This window comes from Otolemur garnettii, unplaced genomic scaffold, assembly GCF_000181295.1.
Source record: "Otolemur garnettii isolate 467f Iridium unplaced genomic scaffold, OtoGar3 scaffold00090, whole genome shotgun sequence".
Lineage (NCBI taxonomy): Eukaryota > Metazoa > Chordata > Mammalia > Primates > Galagidae > Otolemur > Otolemur garnettii.
The window spans coordinates 7,601,562-7,616,814 of NW_003852485.1; the positions used below are offsets into that span (position 1 = coordinate 7,601,562).

At 41.3% G+C, this 15,253-nt stretch overlaps 1 protein-coding gene across 2 annotated transcripts in view; it reads left to right on the top strand.

The window, feature by feature from the left end:
- Window positions 1-265: 265 nt before the first annotated feature.
- The window catches only part of NOSTRIN (nitric oxide synthase trafficking), a 58,937-nt gene continuing 43,949 nt past the window's right edge, over window positions 266-15,253 (top strand). The window contains exons 1-2 of one of the 2 annotated variants that reach the window (XM_003795163.2): window positions 266-462; window positions 9,385-9,470. In XM_003795163.2, the coding sequence (XP_003795211.1) occupies window positions 436-462; window positions 9,385-9,470 (113 nt within the window). In that variant the 5' untranslated portion in view covers window positions 266-435. The remainder of the gene's footprint in view (window positions 463-9,384; window positions 9,471-15,253) is intronic. The other variant, XM_003795165.2, reaches the window with a different exon arrangement.

The window sequence follows — 15,253 nt, forward strand, 5'->3', positions numbered from 1 at the left end:
CTAACCCTCAGAGAGGCAGCCTCTCCCCAAGGTCCGCAGCTCCCCCGATGTCAAAGCAGCATAAAATGCAGAGGATAAAATTTAGCAAGCTAAAGAATGTGAGTCTCTCCACCTTCATACTGAGCTCCAGATTAATCTTAATCTTACAACTGCTGGGCCTTCTCTCCAGGACTCAGGCTCCTGCCCTGTGAGTGTTTGCAGAAGTCATTCCCACCCCTGCACATGGGCTCTCTTGACCTGGAGCAGTTCTTTGCTTTTTCAGGAAACAAACGGGATGAAAGTCCAGGGCTGGAACTTCCTCCTTGGTGTGTCTGACAAGGCCTGACGTACTCCAGACTCTTTGAATCCCGGAAGTTCAGGACACACCCAACCTCGCACGCAGCGTCCAGAATACTGGAGTGTGGGTGAAAGGACAAAGTCAAGGAGCGTTTCAACATGAGGGACCCGCTGACAGAGTGTTCGGTGAGTGGTGCAGGGTGGTTTGTGGGCCTGAGGGTGAGAGGGAGGGAAGAGGAGATTTTTATGTGAATGGATTTTTAACTCCAGAAATCTGACACACCCAGAAACTAAACGTGTGTAGATATTGACTATGGTACGTAAGTTGTTGGTTTTTCTTTGGTTCAATTTAAAACAGAGCCCTTTCTAGGAAATGACAGGACAGGTTAACTGTTGTCTTTCATTCTCATTTTCTTGAAAAAAGTGTAAGTGAGTAGTATAGCATGATATTTGGATCCAGATGGTGGCTGTTGGGAAAACATTCTTAAGACATACACTAAGGGTGCCAACATCATGTGTGGAGTGGATACAAAAACACACAGAAAGTCTGCAGCCAAGTTTTGGCTCTAAGAATAAAATTCGGGAGGAAAGTTTTGGCATTTTTTTCTCCACATTGTTAAAAGTCAAAGATTGCAAGTGCTACGGGAACAAGGACAGCTACTCCACTCTGTCTGCACTCTGGTGGTTCTGAGACTGGTTTACCAGGATGTTTGCTCCAGTCCTGGGAACAAAATAGAAGATTGGTCAAAAGTTCAAAAACTCTGTAGGGTCATCGGCCATAATAGGAGAGAAGTCATTTAGGAAATAAGAAGTGACTAACACGAAGGGGGATATATTTATTTTGAAAAGAAAGCGATGAAGGATTTTTGGTGTCTTATCTCAATAAATGATGCTGAAAGTTAAAATTGGTGGCATTGTAAGCAAAGGGTTTCATTCACTGTTCATGTATTTGATAAAAAAAAAAACTAGGCAGGACAGCACCTGTGGCTCAGAGGAGTAGGGCACTGGCCCCATATGCCCAAGGTGGCGGGTTCAAACCCAGCCCCAGTCAAAAACTGAAAAAAAAAAAAAAAAACTAAGCAGATAAATGAGGGCTGCAATAAAACCATAAAGATAAAGTTCAACAGGGGAGTATTAGTTTTTTTGTTTGTTTATTCAGTGAATAAGGAAGACACATGTTCTGAAGAGATGGAGCTATAGCTGCTAATCTGCAAAAGAATCAGGTGAACTAATGAGATGATCTCATGAATGGCTAGTCATGGTAATAATGACCACAAAGGAGCCAGCTCTGCTCAGGATTACTTCTTTAAATGCAAAAATACATGCTTTGTGTAAAAACAAATTCCAACAAAACAGTTGCATGTAGATTTAAAGAGTAAACATTTCTTTAACTACCTCACTCTTAATCTTCTCTCCATTGGTAGTCATGGATAACGTCTTACAGAAGTCGTGTATTGTTTATTTATGTGTTGGTTTGCTTGTTTTTCTCTCCTTGAGTTCACTCACGTTCTGAACTGTTAAATCCTCTCCTGTCCCAACACTGATACCTTCAATGACATGTTTTTGTGCAGGGGTGGCAGGGTAGGACAGAGTTGGGACAGTGGAAGCAAAAAGTAGCCACTCCTGCTCACACACACACACACACAAGAATGTGAGAGACAGAAGAGAGGGAAAATGAGGCCAGGTTCGATTTAAGTTATAAAAATAAAAATAAAAATGAAAGGAATTGAAGGCTTAACATCCTTTTAGCACACATCAAAGTCAGTCTTCACATCAGGAGAAATGCTTTCCTTCAGCAGGCCCCATGTCAACCTACCGCCACACTTCTGTGTCAATTAGAGCTCCGCTCCCCACCAGACTGAGTAGCTCTTGGCCCAATGCTGGGCCATTGCCCAAGGACGCCTGTCCTTGTCCACAACTCTGAAGGTCATCTCTATGGGCTCATTGCCACCAGAGGCATCCGGGAGTCTTGGGGAAGCGGATATCCCTTTAGCCTGGGTTTCTAAACCCTCTAAAGTCACAGAATATTTGTTTGTAATTGTTTAATCTTAATCAAGTGTTCAAGTTGATTTCCTGGTACAGCATTAGCTTGAACTTGGGGAACAATGCTTTGTGAAGGGCAACCTGCAGTTTGGGAACATGATAAAATAGGAGAATGGATGGCAAATGAATACTTCATGAAGTCCTTAAGCTTTACAAAAAATTCCAAAGCTTTAGACACCTGCAAAATGGCCCATTCCGTAAGTTCCTAGAATTGCATAGAACACAATTCATAAAGTCTTGCTTAGCTACAGTTGTTAACCTGGCCCACACCACTGGACATGTGCATGGAATGCAGTGCATTACAAGAACGTCAATGGACAAAAATCTCTACTTGTACTAATTTCTACGTGAAATTTAGAAATTTCCTTCAATTTTGAACATAGGCAACAAACCCCAATACTACTAGTAGTGGCCATGTGACTTTGTAACCATTAAAAATCAGATATTCTATATAACACTGTAATTGTTGCAGATACCTAGAAATACTGTTCACACAGTATTTAGGAATTTTGGTAATTCTTAAGACATGTTATTTATTATTTTAATAAAAATTATTCATAATATCACAATTTTGAAAATATGTTTTTATAATATATATCAATATAATTAGTTTAATTTATAATCCTATGTTATTTCATGTTATGTATTAAAAATTATGAATAAAACAGAGCTCAGGAGACTACTAAAGGGCACCAAAAAAAAAAAAATTGTTAAATCTCTTTTCGATAGTGCCCCAGTGGGCAAAATAGATTGATAACTGGGCCATTCAAAGAGCCAGGTCAGTGTCTATTTTCAAACTATTGTCACCAGGGTAGTACAAAGTTTGCCTAAGTGCTGTACAGGGCTTTTAACTAATAGTGCGTGTCAGATCTTACTCAAAGAAAATTTTTAAACATTCTGTTTTTGAAAAGTGAAAGAATTGGCTCTGCTGCCTGTGAGCTTAGTTCCAAACCTAAAAATACGCAGAGGGAAATCGTCTTTAAATCCATGTGCAGGAAATAGGATTTAATGATCCCCAAAGAAATCAATTCTATCATAAAAATGCAGCACCTTCCAATGAAATAACACCATAGAAATCAAGGGCAAGTAACAAGGTGTAACCAAATCTTTCTTTTTCACGCACTCAGACAGTACTAGGGAGGTCCCCGTCAAAGCAAGCCTCCTGGACTCCATATGGTCAGCCCCTGCCCTCGTGTCATCACCTGTTGAGACAGCAGCAGCTGCTCCTCAGGTTGGTGAGATGGTTCAGATGCCAACCTGAGCCTCTCATCTTGGCAGTTGCTCCAGGTCCAGATGGTGACTGGCTCTAAGTTAGATGATGCTGATGCAACGGTTCATAGCTTCCGAGGGATGCTGACTCACTGCAGAGACGAAGGGGGCAGGCTGAGTCTGGCATGGGTGTCCAGGGGCCTGCAGCATCCGCTACATGCATTAGTGAGATATGTCACACCCATTCCACTTTCTTGGGCCTCATCTGTAAAGTAAGGAGAAGGCTGTGCTCTTTAATGTTCTATATCCTCATAATCTATGACAGCCACCCATGGGGATTCCAAATACGACCCAGATGACTAACAAATGCAAGTAATACCTTAATTAGTGAGGCAGTGCTTTGAAATATTGTCCCCAGGGAATCAGAAGTCACTTGAAATTGGTAGAACAGCAAAGCCATCCTGTAAGGCTTAGTTTATTAAATTTAAGTGGAATATCATGGCTCATCTAATACTATGAGAATCAGCATTATAAAAAAAATTTCCATACTAGCATCCATCAAAATGAATTTTTCTAGAATGACTATATTTAACCTTCTTAATCACATCAACTCAGAGCAGCTAGGTAAACTTGACAAGGTACTTTATGTTGTCCACAATTTACCTGTCTAATCATTTCATATGCCAATTGCCTAAATTGCTGAGGGTTTTTTTTTTTTTTTTGTAATGGCAATACTTATACAATAGAATTTGCTTACGAGTGCTGGGCAGAAACATTTTCCTAATGGCGGAAAATGTAGACCAGTTGTCTATGTAAAAGGATTTTTTTTTTTTTTTAAGGACTTGGGAATACCCCAAATATTTCACCACTAGCCCTCCCTTTATTACAGGGGAGAAAAGTCATAACAATTTTTCCTAGTAATTACTGATCCCAGGGAGATGTGAGATATTAATATAAATTCATACACAGATATAAAATCTACAGTATAGTCCTTCCTGGAAAGAACATTTGATGGAGGCAGGAGAAGAACACCAAAAATTCTCCTTCTATATAACGGTGTCCAGAACAAGTCCTTCTTCTTGTGCCGATTGATGACATTAAGAAACCATCTGTACTGCTCCGAATTCTTAAAAGTTATTATCACTTTGAATAAACGTAGGGTGATTGTACTGCTCAGCCTTTTATAAATAAACGTTTGCATACCTAACAATTCTCTAACTAAACATTTGCATACCTAACGTTTCTAAGCATAGTTCTGTCTCTCACTGATGAGGTTATCCTTAATTATTTGGGCCTTAACTGTAAATAAGAGGATTGAACTTTAGTGGTTTCCAAACTGTGCTTCAAGGAACCCCTTCCAAGTCCTCACTGGTGGCTGGGAATAGGGAGGGAGAGGAGAAGCCAAGGCCAAGGTCAAGAGATTTCACATCCTCAATACAGATATGTTCAAAGATTTTCTGATTCTACTCCCTCCACACACACAGGGCTAGATGGTCTTTGTGGGCCTGCTTTGTCTGAATATGTGGTACACGATGAAAAGTACAGAATTGCAGATTCTAAATAAGGGGCTATTCTGAGATAATGAAAATCATATTAGCAATTCTTTTATTTATTGACGTCCTCTTTATCTTAATCTGAATCAGGGTTTGTTGAGCTCCCCGCACGTTGTCCATAGGGTCCAAGATAAAGGTTCTCTCCATTGCTGTAAGAAGCACCACATCCCCCTTTTAGCTGATTGCCAGGTTAACAACAATGTCATGTACTGAAGAGCGTCCCAGCTTGTGGGAACACTGGCATTTGAGGAATGGGTTCAGGTGTACCTGAGATATGAATCCCTTCAACCCTTGAATTATTGTATTGGCAGCCTGTGTCTGGGCTTGGGCAGAGACTTGGGCCAGTTGCCTCTGCCTGGAACAATTTTGTCCATGTACCACACTGTTCTAGTGCAAGTATTTTCTGTAAGTGCCATGATGTAAAAAATGTTAGGAAGTACTAGTCTATGAAATAATAGACAATAATCTTCTGAAACCTAAAACTGGCGGCCCAAGGGTCAATGGGAGCTGGAGACTGTACTTTGAGCAGCCCCTTTAAGAGGTTGAATGTCAATGTCTTTGGGGAGACAGGCACTCTTCACTTTGCCACAGCCTCCACCATCGCCCCTGAGGGCAATTGAGTTTTCAGTCACTGCTTTATAAATATTGAGGATTGTTTGGTCCCCTAAAACTAGTCCCCTGGACATAGTATTTTTAAAAATGTGTCTAACGGAGTTTTGACACAATAAGGGACCATTATACAACACATATGCTGTCCTCAAGTTATGATGGGCCAAGGGGGCCCTTGCCTTAACACATTTCTTCTCAGAGTCCCTTCCTTCTACTTCTGGTTTTCCTAATGGGAGGTTCTTTTTTCTCCCCCCCCCACAAGGCTCCAGGTGCCCTCAATCCATCTCTCTACTTTGTCTTATCTCACTCCCACCCCCAGTCTTATACTGCGTTTGAACTGGCAGAGTGCAGAAAAACTTCCTCTACAAGCAGGCAGCCACATACTTCTGTCTTGCACAGGGCCCTGGGGTTTCTTTGTTGTCTCTGTTTTTGCTTTTCTGAGGACTGGAGAGAAAAGCAGATAGGATATAAATAAAAACACACAGCTTAATACTGGGAGATGCTTCTAAATAAATCAAATAAGAAAGCTGCAAGCCCTATAAAGGAAGCCATAAAATTTTATTGAACATAAAATTTGAATGAATGAAAAGACTTATTATGTCCTTGGATGGGAAGTCTAAATACCATAAAAAGTTAATTTTCATATATATATATGTATATACACACACACGCATATATATGTGTATGTAATGCAATTCCAATTAAGATCCCAACAGGGATTTTTTAAAAATGTAATTAGATAAATGTTCCTATGGAAAGATAAGTACCTCAGAATAGCCAAAGAAATGATGAAAAGGAAAAAATAGTTGTTTAAAGAGAGAGCAGACGTACAGTGTTAATATTTCTACACTTTGGGTAGCGAGTACATAATGTGTATCACTATTACATTCTATGCCATTATTATTTTATGAAACACAAAAAATATTTCCTAATTTGAAGTAAAAAGTTAAAAAAAGTTAACTCACTGTGTGTGAGTTAGAACTAAGTTCGGTTGCATAGTAGAAAAACCCTAAATAAGAATGTCTTTGAGAAGTCAGTGTATTTCTCTCACAGGCAAAGTCCAAACTGGAGAGTGGTGGGCTCCTGCGGTGGCCCCCGCAGATGTCAGGGACACAGGCTGCTTCTTTCTGCTCTATAATTTTAGTGCACAGTGTCCACTCTCAATGCCACTTTTTGGCATCGAATGTTATTTCCAAGTCCAAAAGGCAGAAAAGAGGACAAAGATGACTTCACTGGAGTGTTTCAAAACTTTTGCCCACATCTCTTCAGACAACAGTCACATTGTTACCTCCCTAAGTGTGAGGAAGGCAGAGAAATGTCCTTTCCCAGGGGCATGTACCCTGCCTAACGTTTGTGCATTCTCTTCTCATGACACCCAGGTGTACTTTGTGGGATGCTGTTAGATGATATAGAAAGAAAATAAACTAGGGAGGAATTTAGGAAAAATGTTTAGGTAAAAGGAGTAAACAAAGATACCAAGTTTATCATTATTATTATTATTATTATTGCAGAACTTCTCACAGTTTTAATACGCTCACCCCCACTTTCCCAGGGTATCTGTAAGGGGAGGTAGGAGGACTTACTAGTATCACATCATTTATAGACGACAGATTAGTTTTACTGAAAATAAAAATTAGAAAGCCTGGTTGCTAAATAGTAGTTTTACTTGTATGACACTCGAAGAAGAATTATTTCTTCATCAAGACACAGGCTACAAATTTGAACCCCACTACAAGTGGGTTTCACTTGTGCTGCAGAGTTTTTAAGTTTAGGAATCGTTGGCTACAATCTTTAAAAAAAAAGTTTCAGATGCAAATCCTGATTGCAGCTTTTTTGGACAAGCTGGGAGATCTTCCCATCCTGGGCCACATTTCCATGCAGCTTCTCCAGCTCTCCATCCCCACCTAGCTCCTCACCCATTCAGGTGCCTGCCTGGTGCCTGTGGGCACATGAGCGTGCAAACCCTGCTTCGGAAATGAACGCTTTTCTTGTGAAAAGCTTTGCACCTTCGCCATTCTTTTTGTGTCCCAGGCAGCTTCAACAAAGCCATGTACTACTATTGTGTTTCTACCAAGTCCTATCTTAACCTTTCGTGTTAAATTCAATGAGGAAAGGTTAACTCTTGCACAAAGATAAAAGGATGCAGTATCTATAGGATGTTCTGATAGCCTAAATATTCGTTTGTTCCCCAAGGGAGGGGCCTGGATGGGGTCATTTCCTTAGGTCCTTCCTCCGTGGCAGCCTATGTCCTTGGTTTGGCACTCTGCCCTGAGAGGCTGTCTGGGCCTGGAGGGTGTCTGTGCTCACGGGCTACGTAAAATGTTCTCAGTAAATGTGAGTTTCTTTCCTTTTCTCTTCTTTAAATGATTCCCAGCTGAATGCTGGAGACATCTGAATACCAGAAGAGACTGGCTCATTGTATAAGCAAAGAGCCACAGTACAGCACTCACACCACACAGAACTTGGGTCTTCTTATATAATCTCATTTTTTAAAAAAGACACAGGATCTGCCTCTGTTGCCCAGGCTGGAGTGTAGTGGCACGATCATAGCTCACTGCAGCCTGGAGCCCCTGGGCTCAAGTGATCTTCCTGCTTCAGCCTCCCGAGCAGTACCATCACCCTGGCTAATGGTTTTTCATTTAGTTCTAACTTTCATTTACTTATTTATTTTAGAGATGGGGGTTCTGGCTTTGTTGCCCAGGCTGGTCTCCTGTTGGTCTCCTGCCCACAAGCAATCCTCCTGCCTTGGCTTCCCCAAATGTTGGGATTAGAGGTGTGAGACACAGCACTTGGCCTAAAATCTAATTTTATAAAATGCAATTTGCTCTTATCCTTACCAGATGGAAACCCTGAGAGACTGTGTTTGAAATGTCTCATTGTCAGAGTCCCCTGCTCAGTATCAGAAAACCCTGTAGAATCAACTGCCATTTACTTTCTCTGTTTGGGCATTTAAAATCTATTGTTGTCAATGTCTACATTTACAAATATAATTTTCGGAATGACATTATGGAGTTTTAAGCCAAATGATAAAATTTTTACTTGAATTTCTTGTCTAAATTTATATATAAATTAATTTATAGAGATTTACTTACACAGTTTATAGAGACTACCTTATTAATTTATAGAGATTTACCTTATAAATAAAGGTTTGATTTAACCATATTCAAGTCATTAATATAATATTCTCATTACTGTAGTTAAATGAGACGTAGAGGGGACTAGGACGAACTTGTTGATTTACTTTCATTTTCATATATCAGCCAAGAAATGTTCACTGCAATGGTTCATGGTTTTGGGTGAGCTACAGGAATAGTATTTTGGAGTTTGTATGTGTGAGAGGGGACACAAAATGGTTATGTGTATATCCTTTAGAATGTACTTTTGCCTGGGAACAATAGGGGGTGACAGGAAACCAGACTCCCCAAGCACCCCACTACTTGTGTTTACATCCAGCTTAGTGGGTGGGGAGAGAAACAAATCAGCTTTTTTTTTGAAAAGTTCTCCAGAATCTTTCATTTCTAGGCAGAAAAGATTCGATCTTTATTTTAAGAGTTCATCCAAGCCGTCCCTGTGGCTGCACGATCATTTACGATGACAGTTGTCATCACAGCAGCGTTCTGAATTCATAGATGCTCTGCTCTGGGGAGTGCTCACAATCTTCCTGTTCATTGTTTTCTATTGTTGTTGTTTTCAGTATAATAAAGCATACAAGAACCTAAAGGAGTTTTCTCAAAACGGAGAGAATTTCTGCAAGCAGATCACATCTGTTCTTCAGCAAAGGTACAAAAAGCACATTTGCAATAAGCCATTCTTCCTCTTCGTTGCAGCAAGGGAAGTGACTGGGGGAGTTATTACAAGCTGTCCTCCTTTTCCGAAGGTGGTGTTATATTTTGGTTCTCAAGAGAATGGTTTGAAGAATGATTCTCCTGCATTGCACATTTATCAATTGAGAATCGTAAAAATCAAGGAACAACAGGAAATATTCTGCTCTGGAAGGCTCCGTCAAGCCTCTTTGGATTTCTCAGACTTGAGTTTATCCCTCTCCGGGGGTCACACCTGATGTATATACACACTATTGTACTTATCACTCTGACGGCAAATATTAGTTTACATCTTTGTCTCCCCTACAAGGGAAGATCTGAGTCTCACTTATTATTGTGTGTTGAGCTCTTACAGCCTGGCCTTTTGATTTCTTAGGTAAATATCTGATGAATGAATGGACAGAGGAATGGAAAGTCACTGTTTTTGGTATCATCTCTCAATACTAGGTATGATCATGTGTAAAGCGGTTCCCTGGGCTAAAGGAACACATTTAACTCAAGAAAGTGACAAAAATTCCTGCGTAAGGTTAGAGAACCCAAGGACTGAATTGGGTCATAAAAGGTCTTTGGAGTCCTTTCCCTACCTCTAGCTCTGTAATAAGCAACTCTAAAGAGACCTTCAGAAGAGATTGTTTATTCTTTTAAGGCAAACCATTTCATGTTACAAATACTGTATGAGTGCCATAGAACAAAGACAGCAGGGATTAACTGCATCTTGTGTTAGTAGGTTGTAGGGGAGAAAACAATTTCTTTTCTTTTACTTTTCAGGTTCTTAATTGAGACACTCTCTTCAACAAAACAAAAGTCCTAAAGACACTCTCCTCCTAAACAAAAGTCAGATTAACAAAAGAAAAACAAGCAGAAGTTAATTAACATGTGGTACCCTTCACAAGGGTGAGGCCTCAGCTCAAAGGAATTTCCCTCTTAATGCAGGGAATCCCGTACAGTGATAAGACAAAAAAGAGAGTATCTTTGGACTTCCAACAGGCAGAAAAATGTGGGGAGGTAAATCTATGAGGAAAAGAAAGGGTGATCCCAGGTGCTGCTACTTCTGAGCTCTGCTTCGAGCTGACAAGCAAGTGCTGGGAATGGGCCTATCTTTAGGTGGGAAAAGCAGAGAGGAGGCCTGACTGTGACATTTTGTTTTTAACCTTTTTTTAGCTCAATAATTCACAATATTTTTGAGAGGGATATTTTGGCTTCCTTCAAAATCAAGATCAAAGGGCCAAGTGGGGTGGCTTATGCCTGTAATCCTAGCATTCTGGGAGGCTGAGGGAGGAGGATCCCTTGAGCTCAGGAGTTTGAGGCCCTGTCTCCACTAAAAACAGAAAAATTACCTGGGTGCCGTGGTGGATGCCTGTAGTCCCAGCTACTTGGGAGGCTGAGGCTGGAGGATCACTTGAGCCCAGGAGTTTGAGGTTGCTCTGAGCTATGATGACACCATGGCACTCCAGCCTGAGGCAACAGAGTGAGACTCTGTCTCAAAAAAAAATCAAGACCAAGGGAGAATATTAGTTTTATCAGGACCAATGGATGTGGCCAAAGAGATATATGAGAAAGCTCAGACAGTGCTGTTATGCAGGATAAACCAGATTTGTCGAATGGAGTCAAAGTTAAAAAAATGAAATAAAATATGAAGTTATTCCTATCCCAGTAGTTAATTAATTAAACTGCTTTAATTCCATGAAAGGAAGAGGCGGACTCATCTGTGAGGGAGTTTGTTCTATAAGAAAATATTTGTATCAGTCTCAAAGGAAATTATTTAAAAGAAGACCAATGGGCTAGTTGCTATGTCTCACTGTTGTAATCCTAACACTTTGGGAGGCTGAGGCAGGAGGATTGTTTGAAGTCAGGAGTTAGAGACCAGCCTGAGCAACAGCAAGAGATTCCTCCTCCCCTCTGTCTCTACTAAAATTAGAAAACTTAGCCAGGCCCAGTGGCTGGCCCCTATAGTCCCAGCTACTTGGAAGGCTCAGTCGAGAGCATTGCTTGACCCCAGGAGTTTGAGGTTGCTGTGAGTGAGGCTGAAACCACTGCTGTGAGCGAGGCTGGAACCACTGTACTCTCGCTGGGGCAACATAGTGAGGTTGCCCCCTCCAAAAAGAAAGATACCAATTAACTATTCTACAAATTTTACTCATTATTGATCAGAAAACAGATCAGCTGGACATAGGACCAGGGTTGCAGTCATCTGGGCCTTGATTATTTGATGCCTGCGAGTTCAGAATTAGTGCCTGGTAGAAAACTGCAAAAATGGGAGGCAGGTGATAGATAATGTCTGCAGCAAGCAGACTCAACAGTGAGCTGAAAAAATTGGCTTGAAATCTGATGTATTGTTTTATCCTTGCCCAAATCCTGCCACAGACATATCTACTTCCTCTATACAGCCAGAGTCCTCATTTCTTACCTACCTCTCCCTAGAAGTTACTTCCTTGGGCTGCCATCTGTCCTGGACCTATGAATGTGTGAAACCCTCCCCTCGCACGTTCTAGAGTGGCAAACATGCCTAGTGCGGAAGAAACACTTGGTAGCTAAAGATATCTCCCTTCATGGCTTCACTTCCTTATGAAGAAGAATTTAGAGTTTGAAAATCTAAGGAATGCTACTAATGGGTAGTAAAATGACAAGCACAGGCCTGGATGAAAACTGCGTAAACACAAAGAACAGATCCAATGTTTTCCCTAGACCGAAACAATTCATGCTGAATATTAGGTCAATCATGCAATCGTTGCTTTCCCCAACATTCTGTAGAACAAACTTGTGCAAATAAATCATTTTCCCTTAAGTAGATGCCATTTTTCTGAGTCGCTTTATTTTGATTCCCGAGAGATGTGCATCTGCAAGGCCTCCTCCTCTTGAGCTTTCAGCTTTCTTCTCCTTCCTCAGTGCTCCGGTCATGCAGTTAACCTGAAGGGTGTTAGGTGTTTGGGGAGAACTACTTGCTAATGACACAACGCTCTATTAAATCTGTGAATATGTGGTGGCGTACTGTGTGCTTTTAGGCTGTGTGCCTCCTCGGCAGGGGGGCACCTTCTTCCCAGGGCTGGGTCATTTCTCTCCCATGGAGTGACGCGATTCTGAGGTCACTACCTCTTCCTGTTGTGTGTGCACTGAATCGGCATGATGACCATAAGAGCAAGGATGAACGGTCACAGTGTAACTGGTATTATATTCGCCTTGGCTCTCCCCATTCTGAGAATTTAGAAGTTACTTCCCTAGACATCCGGTATTACACGAAAGATTGATTCCCACCAGCTATCCAGAAGTGATCTCAGGACTTATCTCCCTCTTAAATGGGTGGGTTTGTTATGCACGAATCAATGATTCCCTTCCCCTGTATTGAAAAAATACCTGGAAAGCCAGAGAAGGGGAGTAGCAAGTGGGGAATAAAGTGGGGGTGATGAATGGGTGCAAAAATAGAGTTAGATAGTTAGAAGGAGCAATACTTGATAACCCAACAAAATGATTATCATCAGCAATAAGTTAGGGTATACTTTAAAATAACTATAAGGATGGAACTGGAATGTTCTTAAAACGAAATGATAAAAGCCTGAGGTGATGGATACCCTAACTACCGGATTTGATTAAGTCATACATATGCCTGTATCAAAACAGCACATGTACCCTATAAAGATACAATTGTGAATTATGTTCACACAATAAATAATTAAAACTAAAGAAGGAGAAAGAAGATCAGGACACTCTAGGAACTGGAGGAGCTGATTGCAGAGTAAGCAAGCTGCTCTCCCTGTCACTGGGTTGGCACCTGCAGAATCGGGGAATGTCATGCTAAGACACTAGAGTGAGAAGGTGGGGGAGACTGATGTTATCAAGCTGGCTTTTGGTTATTTTTAAACTGTAATATTCTTTTGGTTTCAAATATAGCAGCTTTCCTCTCTCTCTTGGCAGCTAGGAAGGAGGCAAGAGGAAAGAAAGGAAGGAAGAAAGGAAGGAAGGAAGGGAGGAGAAAAGCCAGTCCTCTTTCTAAAAGAAAGTATCCTGTTACTTAAGATTATAAATAAGTAATGGACACTCGGTCAAAGACAAGAAAAGTAATGGAACCCGTAAGTAAAACAGTAGTCTTAGAATACATAGAGTAGGCATTTCCACTTGCGGGTTATGACAGACAGTTATGAAGCCAACTCCAGCCAGGAGCAGAATGAAAGATACGGTGAAGGAGACACGGCCTTGAATTAGGGGTGTTTGCCACCAAAAAGGCGTTCAGTAAATATGTATAGATAAAATGAGTAAATAAATAAATAGGTAAGGGGATCATTATTATTACATCTACATTGTTAGGACAAGGTCCTTACTGTCCTTTGAGGTTACATTAATACTTCAGAGCCCTTACTTAAGAGATCACTGGAATGGGGTTCTGCTCCACAGAGTTCCGGATCAGCACATGGATACAGGAGGCAGCGTCACTACGAAGCCTCCAGTCCAGAGAAGTCGTCCTTTCCAAACTTAGCCGCCTTCTTGCATTTAGTCTAATTGGTGGTGAGAGAAAAGTGCAGTTGCAACACCATTTTCACCTGGATAGTCTACAATTTGTAGTCATACTTGGCTTCTTTTATCGAATTGGCTACTTCGGTTTCTTTTTCTGCAGTAGCAAACTCAGATTTAGCCAGAGAAACACAGAAGCGCCCACCACCTAATGCCAAAATCATCCCCATTCGCTGTGATACATTCACAGATCAGATCTCAGAGACTAAGGCACATTCTCAGACCTATTTGTGAGTGCTTGGCTCCCTGCACCCTCACCGCTAATGTTTAAACAGGCTTTGATAGGAAAATGAATTGTTCCTCTGTAAGGAAGATTAAGGTCAGGTTTTCAAATAGCAAGAACTGCTGCTTTGGCCATTAAACAAGCAAACAAACAAAAAGAGGTGTAGGTGGCCATTTGTTCAATCCACAATCCAGTGTTGATAATGCCAACAAAGGAATAACAAACCAATATGAAGTCTCTGATAAATCTTCACCTTTCCTACTTTACAAGGTGGGTGATCTGAACTCCCACAGCCTTGGCTGTCTCGCATACTGGTGACTTCCAGACGTGAATCTCTAGGCAACATCTAAACTGTGCTTTAAACCATATCTTCGACAGCATATTGAACATTTCCCCCGATGTTCTATGGAAACACAAAGTCAGAATATCCGAAACAAAGTTTAGCAGCATTTCTCCAAAACCAATGCTCTTTCTGTATTTTTTACCGTGGTGACTGGGACCACTGCCTACCCAGTCCAGCCCGATACCTGGGATTACCCGTACCCATGACCAAGACCGGGGGTCTCTCTCTGCTAACCCCCCTTGATATCCATAGCTTTCTTTACATGTGATGGTCTCTTCCATTGTTCTGGCAAAACTCCTTAAACTCTCCTTCTGTCTGGAGGAGCTGCTTTGCAGTTGTGTGTTTGCTGCACAGAGCAGCTGGCTGAGTGGGATGAGTGGGGACAGAAATCCAATCCACTCTCACTCCTTGAGTTTGCACCCTGCCAGAGCTGTTTCCTTTTATAGGACCTTTTTCTAATCTAAGTAAAAAGTTACCTGGACTTGTGGGCTAGCTTGGGCCCTGTCCCTGTGTGTTCAATGCATCTTCCACTCTGTGGCAATGACCCTATTTAAGAGCCTGCAAGTCTCCCAGGACCTTCAGGGTAAAAGTCAGCCCTTATAGTATTTTATAAAAGGACTAAGGAAGGACTTGGAGAGCTGAGCCCTTCCTTCCTATTTATCTTGTTTCTTTC